General features: G+C 48.9%; 1 protein-coding gene across 1 annotated transcript in view; it reads left to right on the top strand.

Moving 5' to 3' along the window:
• nompB (intraflagellar transport protein 88-like protein nompB) overlaps positions 1–18,268 on the top strand; it is a 1,761,410-nt gene that overhangs the window by 311,664 nt on the left and 1,431,478 nt on the right. The window contains exon 6 of the mRNA XM_075896456.1: positions 16,006–16,110. Coding sequence (XP_075752571.1) covers positions 16,006–16,110 — 105 coding nt within the window. The remainder of the gene's footprint in view (positions 1–16,005; positions 16,111–18,268) is intronic.

The following is an 18,268-nucleotide window of genomic DNA, read 5'->3' as shown; positions in this document are numbered from 1 at the left end:
TTTTTCAAAATGGCTATGGTGCATTTTCTTTCCCTAAACGTCAGGGGTTTCAGACGCCAAGATAAGCAAAGAGAAGTCATGCACTTCGCAAGGTCACGTCATGTCGACATCCTCTTCTTACAGGAATGTAATTTTAGAACCCCTTTTGATGTGCAATCCTTTTGTTCACATTTTGGAGTTGAAGCCTTTTTTTCGCTGACTGATTCAAAGATTTGCGGAGTCGGAGTTGTTTTTTTGACACCAGCGTTACCTCGAAGAGCACACTGTGTTTATGGTTTTGACGGCCGCACACAAGCAGTAGGCTTTGACCTCCACGGCAGACGAGTAAGGGCGCTCGTAATATATGCCCCAGCTCAACGTGGGGGCATGGTCGATTTTTTCAATTCACTCGATTCATTTATGTTTGACAGCTACTCTACTTTCTTAGCAGGGGATTTTAACTGTGTTGAGGACACCGACAGAGATGCGCGCGGACGCAAAAGAAGACAGTATAGCGGAGTTAGCGCATTGCGACAACTCATCCTCAATTTCAAGCTCAGGGATGCGTGGGTCGACACTCACGGAAATGACTTCGTTGCATCATGGCAACGGGGTCCCAACGTGACCCGGCTAGACCGCTTTTATTTTCCAGGTGTGCTAGCCACACATGTCCTCAGTTGCGAGGTCCTACATTTCCCACCAGACGTTACATGCATTACAGACCACTTTCCAGTGTCTGTAAAACTTTTGAACAATACACTGCACTTGGAAACCATTGGAAAGTGGACACCACACTCGTGCACGACCCGGAGAGTGTAGCATTACTGCGCAATGCACTAGAGCAATCATGCAAAAGGCCACCTGAACCGCGTAACTGGGACGCATTGAAACACAGTTGGCGCGCCGAGCTTTTCAAAGCGGGGCGCGAAAGGAAAGCGCGCCTGACGACAGAGATAAACGACACGATACGAAAAGCGTGCATTGTACGCAGAGGCGAGACGCTGACGTTCGCAATGAACGACTATCTCGATCAGTTAAAGGCGCGGTACGAACTTTTGCTACGTCTCAGTTCGCGCATGGCTGCGCAGTCTTTTATCAACGGACGACCGGTTTCAGATCCAGCTGTTCTTCGAAGTGTTCGCAACGGCCCCTTGGGTGAACAAATGCATGTCCCTTTCGTTCAGTTGCCGTACGGCGAACAGTCTACACGAGCAGAAGACATAATGAGGGTCTTTGAAAGACATTTTTCGAATCTTTTCAGGGCGGAGAACGCAAATGACGTGAACTATACCACCATAGTTAATGAAATTTGCGAGGGAATTTCGCGCGTACCGGAGAAGCTCCGCGATGGTCTGTGCATTCAAGTGACACTGGATGAATTACGCAATGTGCTTCAGCGCACGAACACAACCGCCGCCGCCGGCCCTGACGGGATACCTTTGAGTTTCTACAAAACCTTCCTTGAAACAATACAAGACCACCTTATGACAATGATAAACGGGCTTCTTGCTGACGGAATCAGGCCGAATACGTTTCGTGAGAGCAGAGTTATACTCTTTCTTAAAAGTGAGGGAGAGCCGTCTGATCCAAGGGCGTGGAGGCCCATTTCGCTACTTAACTCGGATTATAAGATATTGACAGCCATCCTTGCAAACCGCATAACAACCATTCTACCGGAAATAGTAAGCGACAAACAAACATGCTGTGTCCCAGGTGGTATGATCTATTTCTCGCTTGCGCTAACTCGCGATTCATTCACGTACGCTACAAGAACACAAATATCTGCCGAAACAAATACTGCAAAACACAAGCTGCCCAGCGAGCAACTGCTTCCAAGGTGGCTGACTTTTTCATCAAGAACATCGTTCTCCGCCACGATGCTCCCACTGTCGTCATCACAGATCGTGGTACTGCTTTTACGGCACAGTTGCTCCGACAGATCCTGTTGCTGAGCGGTATGACGCACCGAACAGCAACTGCGTACCACCCGCAGACTAACGGGTAAACCAAACGCCTTAACAAAACGATTGCTGATATGCTTTCGATGTATGTCGCCAAGGATCAGAAGAATTGGGATGAAATCCTTCCGTATATAACATTTGCCTACAATACGGCTTTGCAGGAAACCACCGGCTTTGCTCCTTTTCGTCTGGTTTACGGCCGCGACGTTACCACAATGCTTGACACCGTGCTGCAACCAACGCTGCCGGACACGATTAACCCGGACGCAGATGTATTTGTTCAGCGTGCCGAAGACGCCCGGCAGCTGGAGCGCTTTCGCATTTTATCGCGGCAAAATCAAGATGCTCGCCGGTACAACACCCAACACAGAGCAGTAATATACGAAGCCAGTGACCTAGTCTGGGTTTGGACTCCTGTACGTCAACGTGGACGCTCAGAAAAACTGTTATGTTGGTACTTCGGACCCTACCGAGTTCTTCATCACCTCGGCGAAGTAAATTACGAATTTCTCCTCCTCCTCCTGGCAGTTTTGTTTCCTTGGATCAGGAAAAAGCTTTTGATCGCGTAGAATGGAACTATCTCTTCACTGTGCTTGAGTGTTATGGCTTCCCAGCCTATTTGAACGACACCCTCCGCTTACTATACACAGACTTAGAAACGTCATTAGTAGTGAATGGCTATACATCTGAACCTATTGCAGTAAGTAGGGGCATTTGACAAGGCTGTCCCCTCTCTGCAATTCTTTTTGTATTATGCATAGATCTAATATTGAACCAAATCCAGAAATGCACTTCGATACGTGGTTTCCCTCTTCCAGGCTTGGGCGAAGTGAAAGTAGTGGTATACGCCGATGACATCTCGTTGTTTATTCGGAACATAGATAGCTACAGAGCCTTTCTGCGAATATTCCACACGTATAGTTACCTGTCGGGAGCACGTCTTAATCTCGGAAAAAGCAAGGCATTGTGCTTTGGAATGCACAGTGAAGAGTTCCCTGATGGCGTCCAAATCGTCCAAGGCGTTAAAGTCTTAGGTGTAACTTTCCTTTCGACTGTTGAGGTAGCCCGCACCACATGGAAAGAAATTGAACACAAAGTGGACAGACGCGTTGAAGTCGCCAGAACGTTTAACTACCTTTTACTGAAAGAGCTTACCTAATTAAATCCAGCATAACAGCGCCACTGCTTTAGGTAGCCTGAATTGCCCGACCACCTCGACGGGTTTTGCTGAGAGTGGCTACTGCATGCGGCTCCTTTTTCTGGGATGGCCACGCCGAAGCTGTTGCCAGAGCCTCAGTCCGTCTACCAGTAAAATGGGGAGGGCTCAGTGTACCCAACCTGGATGTAATGTGCCGCATGTTGGCTCTCAAAAACACCTGGGCACTCTTAGAGAACTCATCGTATCGAGGCAGGCAACTTGTAGTGTATCTGCTAGGAACCTCTAGAAGACTTTTTGGTTTAGCAAACGACACGGGACCAGCTGCTGAGCAGCCACCAGCGTATTACACACATGTTATAAAATCTTTGCAACAATTGCAAAACGATTATCCAGTTCAAGAACTAATGGAAGTGTCCCCCACCGACATGAGCGAACTATTAGCTTTTAAAAGCCTATCTGAAGAACAACGCCGGAAATGCCGGGCGAAAAGACGCTGGACTCTTACAAACACGTCTCTCCCCTCCGAGGTCCGAGACCTAAACTGGCTCAGGGAATGGGGGGGCTTTACCAACGGCCGACCGCCTTGCGGCGTGGGGCGTGGCGCCCTCCGCCACATGCCCGCAATGCGATCGCGTCGAAACACTAAACCATGTCTTCCATGAATGTATAGTAGCGCGCACCTTTTGGCGCATGGTTACCAGGATGTTCCAAACAAGTATGCAGTCGAAGTCTAGCCACAGGGATAACTTAGTCGTACACTTAATGGCTGTCGGAGCCTTCGTCTTATGCATACGAAGGGGACTGGCCTGCATGAGGGGACGCCCCCACAGAGCCATGTTTCCCCTACTCCATCGGCTAAGCAACATAATGCTTATGCATCTTAACGCAGAAATAGTCATGCTGGGAAAGGAGGCTTTCCTCCGACGGTGGTCTACGCGATTCATTATCGTAAAAAACAACAGAGTGTCCATGCCTTTCCTCCCCTATTGAGGAGGTGAGCTAGAGCTTGTACCACTGTGACATTATACAGTGTGTATTTTTTTTCTTCTTTAGAAACATGTCCTTTTGTGCAATATTGTTCTTGAGGGCGAGAGCAAATTGTCCTCACAAGTGAATGCAAAATATCACGCTACACTGTGAGTGACCTCCCCTTGTTTGTTCATATAGCCTTACTATTTATTTAAGTTTAATCATCTCGATGTCATGAATGTCCTGTATTTGTTGTACAATACTCGCATTGTACGTCACTGCATACACTATAAGTTCCTGCGCTGCATATAAAAGCTTGCATTGTAGATACGCATTGTTCACCATTGTCCATTTCGATATTTGCACATAAGCTGTGTTAGATATATCTAGAAATAAGATTCTCTAAACGCATTCAGTCGAAGACTGCTACTGTAATCGGATTTTCCGTTTGCCGGGCACAGTTTCGCCCAAATAAGCAGTTCAATTCCCGTGACATCTGGTGGAGGTGCTGCTTCTTTGATGTTCCGGACGCCCCCTTCAAGCTGCGACCCCAGCCCAAGCGGCAAAGAATATACGGACGCTAACCCTGAACAGCGAACAAGCCGCCGGCACAGGGGACTACAACCAGAGTACGGGCCCCTTCCTGAAGCAGCCAGGCAGACCTGGATCCCGACATCAGCTACTGCAACCATGACCGCCCCCGTGCAGCCTGCACCACTCCTGCTCCGACAACCCAAAGAGCCGCCAACATTCCGCAGTTCGCCACTGGAAGACCCGGAAAGCAGGATCAAAAGGTTCGACCGCGTCGCCGCCTTCAATGACTAGACAGACGATGACAAGCTCCGGCATGTGTATTTCGCCTTAGAAGATGCTGCTCGAACCTGGTTCGAGAATCAAGAGCGAATCCTTACAACGTGGGACGTCTTTCGCGCCAGGTTCCTCACCACTTTCACAAGTGTGGTGCGCAAGGAGAAGGCCGCAGCTCTTCTCGAAACCCGCATGCATATGCCAAACGAAAACGAGGCGCTATTCACGGAAGACATGCTAATACTTTTTCGCCACGCTGACTCCGACATGTCCGAGGAGAAGAAGGTCCGTCTGCTCATGCGAGGCGCAAAGCAGGAAATCTTCGCCGGGCTGATCAGAAACCCGCCAAAGACGGTCGCCGAATTCATTTCAGAAGCATCTACGATAGAGAAGACGCACGAGATGCGTACGCGGCAATACAACCGTAGCTTCTCGTCTACAAGCTACGCCGGCATACAAGGGCTTGGAGCCACTGACTTGCGAGAGACGATCCGAGCGATCGTGCAAGAAGAGCTGCGAAAATTACTTCCTTCAGCACAGCCTCATGTGGAATCCATCGTGGACGTGGTACGCCAGGAGATCCAGCAATCGCTGGGCGTTCCTCAGTCTCAAGAGCCTCAGATGCAAGCCATGAGCTATGCGGCTGCAGCCCGCCGCCACGCCCCTCCTCCACGCGCACGCCAAAACGCTGCCCCATCGAACTTCTGTCGCCAGACGCCACCGCTGCCGCCACCCCCACCGACGTCCTACCGTTCGCCAGCGGCCCAGCGCAGTGCGCCGAGGAAGACTAACGTCTGGCGCACCCCTGACCACCACCCGTTCTGCTACCACTGCGGCAAGGCCGGACACACATACCGCCGTTGCCAGTACCGACAGATAGGACTGCTTGGCTTCACCGTCAATGCACCGCGTCCACAGCCAGGAGAACGGCCACGTGACATCGCCGACTACCTGACAGGAACTCCATGGACACCACGAAGTCCTTCCCGTTCGCCGTCGCCCAGCCGCCGCATGTCGCTGCACCACCAGCAGTACTCTGGTCCAACGCGGGGCCGGTCTCCTAGCCCGTATCCGGGAAAGCAAGGGCAGCAACCGATGGAGGTGCGGTTGCTGTGCGACGAACTACCGAAGATCCTGCTCCGACGACGACGACGCGACGGAGCTTTCCGAACACAACGCCAACCTGGCAAAGCCTTGACGGCGAAAGCTCACTTACCGAAGGTTGCCTGATGACGCAACATAGAAGCAGCGGAATAGGCCGACGCAGCCGTGACCCGACGCCACGCCCTAACTGTAATGCGAGACGGCGAACTAGCGAGCTCGACGTTCTTATCGACGACCACAGTGTGACCGCTCTCGTTGATACTGGAGCCGACTATTCCGTCATAAGTGGGTCGTTCGCAACGAAGTTAAAGAAAGTAAGGACAGCTTGCAAAGGCCCTGAAATCCGCACAGCCAGAGGTCATCTCGGGACGCCTACAGGAATCTGCACAGTGAGAGTCACCATTAACGGCCGTATTTATTCTACAGACTTCGTAGTCCTACAGCGTTGCTTGAGAGATGTCATCCTTGGTATAGACTTCTTATGCTTCCATGGGGCTGTCATCAACCTAAGAACAAAGTCGATAACGTTATTCTCAGAAGAAGCAATACCACCACGCACGCCGTCAGGAAACCATGCCTTGAATGTGCGGGAAAAACAAGTCACCATTCCGCCTCGCTCCAGCGTCATTATTTCAGTCGGCGCTCCTAAATCACCTGACTTGGAAGGCGTCGTTGAAGGCAGTCAGCATCTGTTGGTCACCCGAAATATTTAAGTCGCAAGAGGAATTGCAGAGGTGCGGAGACGCAAAGCAACGGTTTTACTCACGAATTTCAGCAATGAGTACAAACATGTGAACAAAGGAAAAATGGTCGCATACATCGAAGTTGTGAACGCCACCAGTGCTTTCACCCTCACCGATTCTGCGGAACCTGCTCAGAGGAACCAAGCCCCTCCCACAGCTTTCGACGTCCATCCCAGACTTCCGAATCATAAGCAAGAACAGCTCAAGGTCCTGCTCCTGCAATACGAAGATTGCTTTTCTTCGTCATCAAACATTCGGCAGACCCCATTCATGAAACATCGCATCATAACCGAAGAAAAGGCCAGGCCACCCGGTCAGAGTCCGTAAAGGGTTTCAAAGCGAGAACGTGAGGCCATGAAAAGACAAGTTGATGAGATGCTGCTGGATGACATCATCCAGCCGTCCAAGAGTCCGTGGGCGTTCCCCGTGGTGTTAGTGAAGAAAAAGAATGGGACCCTACGTTTCTGCGTCGATTATCGGCACCTGAACAAAATCACAAGAATGGACGGGTATCCTCTCTCACGAATAGACGACGCACTAGATTGGCTCCATAACGCCAAGTACTTTTCATCAATGGACCTCAAGAATGGCTATTGGCAAATCGAAGTCGATGAAAGAGACCGAGAGAAGACGCCGTTTATAACACCGGACGGCCTCTTCGAGTTTAAGGTGGTTCCCTTCGGTTTTCGCTCAGCGCCTGCAACGTTTCAGCGCGTTATGGATACAGTACTGGCAGGATTGAAGTGGCAGACTTGCTTTGTGTTTTTGGACGACGTCGTCGTGTTTTCCTCGAGTTTCGACGAGCATCTTCGTTGCCTTGAAGCTTTACTTAAAGCCATCAAAACGTCCGGACTCACACTGAAGCCAGAGAAGTGCAGATTTGTGTACGAGGAGCTCTTGTTTCTGGGGCACGTTATTAGCAAGTCTGGATTTCGTCCCGATCCACAGAAAACAGGCGCCATCGCCGACTTCCCGCCCTCCACTGACAAGAAGGCGGTGCACTGATTTCTGGGCCTGTGCGCCTATTATAGGCGTTTCGTGAAAAACTTCGCCCGCATCGCCGATCCTCTCACTAAGCTTACCAAGGCCGACATGAAGTTCAAGTGGGAAACGCCGCAGGAACACGCTTTCCAGGAGCTTAAACATCGCCCTCAGGCACCTCTGTTATTTGCCCATTGCGACAAATTCGCCGAGAGAGAAATACACACTGACGCAAGCAGCGTAGGTCTTGGCGCCGTTCGTGTGCAGAGGGCTCACGGACCTGTAAGGGTTATTAGTTACGCCAGCCGATCGCTATCCAAAGCAGAAGCCAATTATTTGACAACAGAAAAGGAATGTCTCGCCATCATCTGGGCTACGTCGAAATTTCGCCCCTACCTCTACGGCAGGCCCTTCGAAGTTGTGAGCGACCACCACGCCTTCTGTTGGCTACCCACCTTGAAGGACCCTTCAGGTCGCCTCGCACGATGGAGCCTGAGACTTCAAGAATATGACATTACTGTCAGTTACAAGTCCGGCAAGAAACACCCCGACGCCGACTGTCTTTCTCGTGCGCCTGTCGACCAACCCCCACCCGACGACCGGGATGATGACTATTTCTTAGGAACAATTACTACCGACGACTTCGCTGAACGACAGCGGGCCGACCCGGAACCTAAGGCCCTAATAAAATACCTCGAAGGCAGGACCGCCGAAGTCCCGAAGGTATTCAAGCGCGCACTTGCGTCGTTCTTCCTGCGAAATGGTCTTTTCCAGAAGAAAAACTTTTCACCGCTTCGAGCCGAGTACCTCTTTGTGGTGCCTTCAGCTTTGCGACCAGAACTCCTGCAGGCCCTGCACGACAATCCGACAGCAGGGCACCTCGGTGTTTCTCGCACGCTCGCGAGGATACAAGAAAGGTACTACTGGCCACGTCTTACCACCGACGTCACTCGTTATGTGAGGACATGCTCGGACTGTCAGCAATGCAAGACACCACCGACAAGGCCAGCGGGACTTTTGCAGCCAATTGAACCACCTCGCCGACCTTTCGAGCAGATTCGTATGGACCTACTGGGGCCGTTTTCGTCGTCAGCTTTCGGAAACAAATGGATCGTGGTAGCTACCGACTACCTAACCCGCTACGTCGAGACAAAAGCTCTGCCAAAAGGAGTGCATCCGAGGTAGCTAAGCTCTTCGTCGAAAATATCGTCCTACGTCACGGCGCCCCGGAGGTCCTTATCACCTACAGAGGAACGGCATTTAATGCCGACTTAACTCAAGGGATCTTGGCATACAGCCACACAAACCACCGCCAGACAACAGCTTTTAACCCACAGACCAACGGCCTCACCGAGGGACTAAACAAGACAATCGCCGACATGCTGGCAATATACGTCGACGTAGAACACAAGACGTGAGACGCCATTCTTCCGTACGTGACCTTGGCATACAACACGGCGGTGCAGGAGACGACGCAGATATCTCCATACAAATTGGTGTACGGAAGGAGCCCGGCAACGACGCTCGATGCCATGTTACCCAACGTCACCGACGAAGAAAACCTCGATGTGAGTGAGTTCCTTCAATGCACCGAAGAAGCCCGACAACTCGCGCGTCTCCGTATCAAGAATCAACAGACGACCGACAGCCGCCGTTACAATCGTCAACGACGCTTCGTGGAATACCAGCCCGGTGAACGTGTTTGTGTGTGGACACCGATACGCTGATGTAGACTAAGTGAAAAGCTTCTGCGACGGTACTTCGAACCGTACAGGGTGGTACGACGTCTCGGCCTACTTGATTACGAGGTTGTTCCCGACGGCATCACGAACTCTCAACGATGCCGATCGTGACCTGTAGTCGTCCATGTCGCGCGCCTCAAGCCATTTCCCACGCGTTAACAAACTAAAACAGTGTTTTTTGTATTATTATTTTATCGTAATTTATTCATTGTACTTTCTTGAATCATTGTTGTACCTTCATCTTAGGTACAGCATCGGGACGATGCCTTTTTCAGAGGGGGGCAATGCCACGTTCTATTTCTCAAGTTTTGTTATCGCCCCAAAACTCTACACAATTCTCAGAGCAAACCGCGCCTGCAGTTTTCGAGAAGCTTCCAGACTTTAGTAGATCATTTCAATAAGATCACGCCAACTCTGCGAACTGTACAGATTACTCTGGAACCTACGCCACCACCAGTCGATGGCAAGAGTATAAATGCCGACGCACTTCGCCGCTTGTGAGTAGTTGATTGACGGCCGACGCTCCGTTCGCCGCTATCAGTCCAAGGCTGCTACTGTAATCGGACTTTCCGTTTACCGGGTACAGGTTCGCCAAAAATAAACAGTTAAATTCCAACGCAAAGTCTTCTGTCTTCGGCCACGTCACGACCCCATGACAATATTGTAGAGAGGAAGAAAATTATGGGCTGCGGTGGGTCACGCCTTGAGCGAGAGAAGCTGAGCGCTGCGATTCCTGTGTTGATTGCCGCCCGCTTTGCGTATCAATAGACCTTCTGTGCAAGTACTACTTACGTCAATAAACCCCTTTTCAGAGTGGTAGAGGTGCGGGGCAACTCAACCTGGAACTCTGCAACAGGAAATTACCTGCCATCCCAGAAATAGCTGAATAAAACACCCAGCAAGTACGACCCAGACTCCGATGGTCATCGTGTCCACTGCGTTACGCGTGCGTGATGAACGCTTTTTCGACGGTACTGATGAGCAAGAATTACAAGATTGGCTGTCGACATTTGAAAAGGTAGGCGCAAGCAACAAGTTGGATGACCATTCGAAGCTGAGATATGTACCTTTCTACCTGAAAGAGGTAGCGAGTCTCTGGTTTAACAACCACCACTCGGAATTCGTTTTTAAGCTGCGCATTATCGATGTGTTCAGTCACCCCGATGTACGCAAGCTTCGTGCCGAACAGCGCCTGAAGGGACGCGCACAGCTTCACGGGGAAGGCTTAACAAGCTACATCGAGGATGTGCTCGACTTGACCCTTCAATGATAGAAACAGACAAGATCAAACACATACTGATGGGGATAGACGACGACGCCTTCCAGATGCTGCTGGCCAAAGGCCCATATACCATGTCCGAACTCGCCACTCTTTGCCAGAACTTCAAGAAGTTGCGCAAACAACGAGCCATGACATGGTGGCCAGCGGCTACCGACGAAACATTCGTGGCATTGACCCTCGGTGGAGACCAAAACACAATAATGGTGGTGTAGCGAAAGAAGAGGATGGGACGGCGGCCAACGCGGCCGTGTCGTTCTCTCGCCACTTTATTATCCAAGGCGATTTGCCGAAGCGGAGCGGCAGCAGCTGCAGCGTCCTAACCGCAAGGCCAGAAGCTCGTTTTCCCCTCGCGCAGCTCGAGCTGTGCATGAGCTGCGCGAGAGGCGCGGCGCGGTGGCTATGACAATGGTGATGATGATGAATGTCGATGATGATGTAGCGGGGCGCTACAAAAGTATGCCACAACAGAAATCAAACGATATGTGCACGAGGAGGTGGCCCGATAACTTTCGTGCGTGTCGTATCTACCGGCAATGGAACCCTCTTCTGAGCGTCTCGAACCCGCCCTCAAGCAGGTAATACAGGCGCAGGTTCCTGATGCACTACCGTCCGTCTCTCAGACAACACCTATCACCGCACCATTGACTTACGCTGCTGTTGCTGCTACTCCGCCACTACTTCCGCTTGGGCCGACTCCCCAGCCTGTACGAGTATCAACGACGCCATTTCCAGCCACACAACAGCGCTATAACGGAAACTCTTGGCACACAGTTGACAATCGCCCGATCTGTTACGCATGTGGATATCCAGGTCACGTGGCGCGTGGTCACGTGTATTTTATCATTATCATCAAGTGTATTTTATCATTCATGTTTCTGTGTGAGCACCTGTAAAGAAAAACAGGCAATAAAGAAAAAAATTGGCACCAAAAGAGCACCAAAAGCGTTACTCGGAGGTCGTAGGTTTGATTCCTGCTCATAGCAGGTTATTTTTTCACCCACTTTTCTTTCTTGCTATTTACTTTACATGGGTTTTATTATATTTCTCTATACATTCCTTGGAATTATTGTCTGTTAGATCCATTTTATTGCTTTAAACACGAAAAAAACGAGCCCTTAGGTGTACATTTCTTTCCCTTATTTATTAACGAAGGTCTAGTACTGGCAGACATGGTGCCGTTAGGTTGTTGTCAGCTGCCAGCCCCTCATAAGTTCGAGTGCTACGTGGCGCCATACAGGTCCATAAAAAGAGTGTACCACACTTGCCGGCATGGGTACAGGTGGCGCTAACATACACTCCCACGTTATAAAGTGACTGGGGGAATAGCCGCCAGGACAGCTCAGTGGTTAGAGCATTGAACGCGTTACTCGGCGGTCGTAGGTTCGATTCCTGCTCGTGGCAGGTTATTTTTTAACCCACTGTTTTTTCTTCCTATTTACTTTACATTGTTTTTAATATATTCCTCTATACATTCCTGGGCAATACGGTCTGTTAAATCTCATTATATTGTGTCAAAACACGGAAAAACGAGCCCTTAGGTATACATTGCTTTCCCTTATTCATTAACGAGGGTCTCGTACTGGCAGACTTGGTGCCGTTCGGTTGTTGTCAGCTGCCAGCTCCTAATACGTTCACGTGCTACGTGGTGCCATACAGGTTCACAAAAAGAGTGTACCACACTCACCGCCATGGCTACAGATAACGCTGACTGACACTCCCACTAAGGTGGGAAGCCTGCAGTCGACGATATATTATGTACTGTGTCAAAAAGAATGTATGATAGGATGAGGGGAATGCACATAGATAAATGTGGCTCCAGAAGTCTAGGTAGTGATCACAAACGTATCAAGCTAAGTTTTGGAAGAGCAGTGAAAGTGGGAAGGAGATAAGAGGAGCAACTGCAGGAAAATTTGTATTCAAAAAGGTAAATAGAAATAGCTACTAAATCACTTCGTACAAATCACGCTATTAATGGGCAATGAAAGACCGAAGACGCCTATTGGACAGACAGACCCACAGTCCGTTTTTAGTTAACGTGCACGCTGCGAATTTTTATTCTTCAACAACGCACAGGAGAAATCTCCCACCGGCACTACTTTGTTCAGTGTCTATGTATACGGGTTGGACCGTGAGCGGTCGTGCAGTGAGAGCAGCCGTTTTTTTTATAAAGAAACTCGTTGTGATGATGTCTTTTGTCACAGATCGCTGCGCTTATTGTGCGGTATTATGAAGACGTTTTTGCTGTCAGTAGACGTTCTGGTATTTTGCAGCCCAACGTTCGTCCGGCAGGACATGGCGCGTTTCCCTAAAACAGATGGCTGTACGCCAGTAGTCCCGCGCTTCGAGAGCGGTTGTAAACAAACAAACGCTGCGAGCGTTCCCACGTGACGGTATCTGGCCAATACCGAGAGGTCAGGAGAGGGAGAAGAGGGTGCGCATTCAATCACGTACGTTGCTACTTTGCGAAGTTCAAGGGGATTTAGGTGAAGCGCGCTCATTGCGCAATCTCACTGGTATTGATGAAAACACGATACACAGCCTCTTTGGTGTTCCCCTCGAGGTTCCCATCTCCAGCGGTAAGTGGTAGATATAATTAGCTTGCCGTTTGAACAGTGAAAGAGGTGCATTTCCGCGGCTCAGTAGCTAATGCCTCACACTCATAATTCCGAGGTCCTATGTTCGATGCCGCACGCCAGCGTATTATTTCTGCATTATATTTCTTGCTTGAATTTTCATATATACAGATACCTACACATCTACGGTGAATGGCAAGTGGCTAAGCAGGGTTTAAAGCACGAGTGCACTAGCACGGCAAAATATCAAATAAGGCACATACTATGTGACGATATCATGTATGATGTATTATCTATGATTGCGTGGTGAAAACAGAAGAATGCTGTCACTGCTAGTCTCTTAGTAACAGTCTATTAGCTTACTGCATTCGCTGTGACTGAGAGAAGAGGCAGTGTTGGGCAATCCATGAAGCAGCCTCTTCAGAATGTCTCCTTTTGGCAACTTGGCGTGATTTGTTTGGCCTAAAAACACCAACCATACGATTCTTCTATTCATATATGTATCAAAGCAGCGATAGTTTCTTCGAAATTAGAAAAGTACACCATATTCTTTCAATGCATTATGAAACGGTCGAATAAGTGCCGCATGCAAACTGTTTGCGCATTGTCGTGTCTAATTTAGCTGCTGAGACTGAGTTTGGTAAAATTTGTTTCATTAGTTCCTCATGCATAATGCTCACTGTAAGAGGAGAAAAAGTTGATAGGATACAAATTGTGTGATTACTTTTTTGTAGGTAAAGAGAATCATTTATACCATTTGTGGTGCCTAAGGACATGCACAAGCACACAAATGCTAATTTTCGTTTCATTAACTTAGGAGGAACCGTGTTCAAGGTTTTAGTATATATGCCCTAAAGATTTCTCCAACTCGCAGTAAGATGTTATCAAATAGCACTATCTCTTTTCCTTGGCTAAATGCTAGGACATTCGACATTAAAGAAATCGTACCTTAGTCACCAGTTTTGAACTTGGCAAGTCAACAATTTTTTTTGGCTCGTACTTCTTCTTCACACCTGCCTTTTGGGCTTTGCCCAATCGCTGAGGTAAGTCGGTTGTAAGCAGCGTGCTGAAAGTCTCCCTTGCATGGATGTACAGAAGGAGTGCGACCACTTGCTTGCACTTGTGCTGGCTAAATAAGAGGCGCAAATCACCATGTGTTAGAAAAGAAAATAGTATGTAAAGTCCAACATTTCCTCAAATGCTTGGCCTAACATTTCCTCAAATACCACTACTAAAATTTATGAATATATATGTGAAAAAATGGTTCTAACATTAATTTGTGCTCAAATAAATGCAATACAATCAACCTCACAAATAACATTTCTGCATATAAACTTTTGTTGTTTTTCTTTTTAATCATGCAAATAAAGGATATTTTCAACTTGTCATACTGTCATACCATGATTTGCATGTACAGGACGCTGAAGCCACTTCTCTTCCTCTAATGCAGACTTCTTGCTGATGTGGGTCCTTGCTAATGATAGCTGAGGTTTGTAGAATGAGTACAGCCAAAGTAATTTCGTCATATTTTTTGCTTTTTCACACTGCAAACCACGACGTGCTTTGCCTCATACACAGGCTCGCCCTTTGTTAGCAGCCGCGAATTCGCGAACTGTTTGTCAATAAATTTATTGACGCTGGACAATGGCAGCCCCATTGCAACTGAACAAAAATGTGAGACGAAATAGCTCCTATGTCTCAAATATCAGTCAAGGCATTGCCCCTACGCAACGTAAACATGTTGTCGCATTTAAATTCTCATTGAAGGCATTGAAAGCTAACATCGATACATTGCCGAGCAGTTTACGCCAAAGCGAGCTATTCGTGTTCAGATGAACACGCCTATTCGTGTTCATCTGTACCTGTGAGTAGGTTTCGTGCGTCATTTGTGCGTGAGAAATGCGGGACAAGTTTAGATCCGCTTGCCATTGTGTGCGTGACCTTAAAATTTGTTGCGATCGCGTTTCATACTCGCCTTTGCGGCGAAGCTGATACTTTTGCATATACCAAAGGTCGGAAATAGCAGTGAGGATGGGCAAAATCATGAGGCTGAAGTATTTGGCAAAGAAAAAGAAAGGAGGAGGGCTGGCCATAAGCCTAGTCGTGTATAGACGTCGTTACCGGAGATAGGACCCCGCCGAGTTTGCAGGGGAGTACACAAGCGGACGTCACAACTTAGGCCCTGCATTTTCAAGAGGCCACGCATGTAACCCAGAGAAGCTTATGATGGCGCCCAGGCAGCCTTTGTTGAAGGAAGCGGAAAGGGAGTAAGTGAGGAGGAGGAGATGGCGTGAAGAAGGAGAGGATAGGAAAATTACAGCCTGTGTAAGCATATGATAGCCACGTATCGTCTAGGGGCTGGAAAACTGAAGTGAGGAGAATATGCATTTAAGGGTGAGGAGAACGAAGTAGTAGCACATCTGTACAGCATGAGAGGTCGAGGGACCGATAGCAGAAGGGATGAGCCGACTACAAATGGGGGTCATCTTTCCCCTCATGGAAATCTGCATGGTTGTAACGCCAGCGCACGCCACTAATTAAGAAACCTTTTTTTCAATTAACGACCGAGCCAGCATCGCTTAAGAGCAGGGGAATAAGTACTGCTCCCCGCTTCACGTCAATTAAAATGGTGTACACTATTTGGGTGGTGTGGAAGTGCGGCTGGAGCACGTTCATGACAGTTTCATTGCTATTTCTAATTGCAGGCTCTGGACCAGGCCAAAGAAGCTGTGGGCAAGGAGAGGAACCTGTCTCGGCAGCGAGAGCAGGCAGCCTCTGAGGTTCCGCCCAACCTTGACCTTATGTACTGCGTGAGCATATTCCGTCTTCTCTTGACTTTGTGCTAGTGAAGCTATTGACGTCAGAACAAAATTCGGCACAAGGCTGAAGCATTGAATGCGATATAAACACATCGGGTCGTTATGCAAAGTAAGGCTAGGAGATTTAGGAACCATACGAAATTTACCGAACATGGTCGTTTGTGCTCGAATTGACCGTAATGCAGCAACCACAATATCTAAACAGGTGCTGTTTTGAATAGTTGACTGCATGACGTCCTACAGGAGGCCAAGTTCAAGTTCGGCATCGAGAAACGTGACAAGCGACTGGTTTTCATCTCGAAGTACATTAAAATTGAAGTCTGTAGTGACTATCACCGGCACATCCTGTAGGCACATCGCATGGAAGGTGTGCGGTAAGAGGTTCACGACGTCAGTTCGCAAGATTTCTGGTGAGACGTACGATGTTGTGACGACGAAGCCGTGCGATGTTTTAATGGCGCAAGCGTCACCACAACTCATCGGCGGCAGTGAGTTGAGTTTGTCTGTCTAAAGTGAGCGTCGCCGGAGCCATCTTGTTATTCTGGAATAAAACGCCGGCGGAACCGCGTTATTTTGGTATATATGCATTTGTATATATAGACGGGACACGGTGGGGAAGCGGACGGCTAGTAATTGCTATCGCTATAAAAGAGCTACGTCATCTCCCGCTGGCTCATAAAGCGGGTGGCTAATCGAAGGACAGGAATATCATAGGACAGCTTGGTCAGGCTTATACAAGATTTCCGCTGTGCCATTTTGCATATGTGGCAGCAATGCATGTTTGAGCGATACCGGAAAGAACAAGCTTAATGCCATAATTAAGAGAGCTGTAAAGAATCCCCTTGTGCTTCCCAACTACACCCACACAGATTGTCTCCTGCAGTTGGGAATTCATGATACATTGGAAGAAATCGCGGAAGCGCAAAAAATAACACAGGTAATTAGGCTGTCTGGCTCAAAAGCCGGGAGAACGATGCTCACGAATATGGGTATTCCCACAACTCAGATTGAGGCTCTGTACCAAGGCTTGACGAGGGATCAGAAAGAGAATATCATTGTCTCACCTGCCCCGAAGAACATGCATCCCCAACGATGTGTTGGAAGGAGGAGAGCGCGTGCTAAGGTCCTCCTCTGCCAAGTTGCGGATCTCGATAGCGGTGCCTGTTTCGTAGACGTGGCGCATTATGATGACCAGAGAGACTGAATCACGGTAGTGGCAATCAACCACGAAGTGGTAACAATTAATGCCGCGTCGGTATGCACCAAAACTGCCAATGCAGCCGAGCAGGTTGCCATTGCCTTAGCTCTTTAAGATCAGCGTCATGAAAAGTATTCAGTGATTCTAGAGCTGCCTTTCGTGCATTCAGTGTTGGAGCTGTGTACAAACAGGTCAAACACATACTCGATGAGAAGTCGCTTACAATCGGTACGCTTACATGGTTCCCAGCTCATGCGAAAAACATTGACGGAGGGATGATTAATATCAATGAGTTGGCCCACTCCAGCGCGCGAAGGTTAGCTCTACGTTGCTATGGAGGACCTATGGGTCGAACTGGACATTTCGTAAACAGGGATCCGCTAACTACATACAATGGAATCGCCCAACATTTCGCGATGGATAGGAGTATCTTTTCACCTCCACATAGGATGTGAAATAGAGCGCAGGCGCTTAACGATTGCGATTACTTCAAACAGAAACGTACCATAACCCTGCTTTCCTCCACAAGCCTTACCATGAGGTTTATTTAACCAGCTCGTGTACAAAATGGGGTGGTTTAGCCACCTTACATCACATGCTCTGGAGTGCCCTTCGGTACGCGGCACCGATACAGCATCGTCCAGAAACTGAGACCCTGCTCTTCAGAGTCCAGACTTAACATCACAACTTTGGCTGTCTAGAGGGCCCACAATGCGGCGCTAGATCTCGGCCTTGCTCTCTCATCGTGGGACCGGCCCGCCGTGTGCTGGGACGCGCGCCTTCGGACTTTTACAATAAAGTTATCTCAAGCTTAACCAATCTCCGGCTAAAAGTAACCATGGTATGGGGGGTGTAACGTTATAAAACCACCATATGATTATGAGAGACGCCTAGTAGAGGGCTCCGGAAATTTCGACCACCTGGGGTTCTTTAACGTGCACCCAATCTGCA

The sequence above is a fragment of the Rhipicephalus microplus genome, chromosome 5, assembly GCF_043290135.1.
Source record: "Rhipicephalus microplus isolate Deutch F79 chromosome 5, USDA_Rmic, whole genome shotgun sequence".
NCBI lineage: Eukaryota > Metazoa > Arthropoda > Arachnida > Ixodida > Ixodidae > Rhipicephalus > Rhipicephalus microplus.
This window is presented reverse-complemented; position numbering and strand designations above follow the sequence as displayed.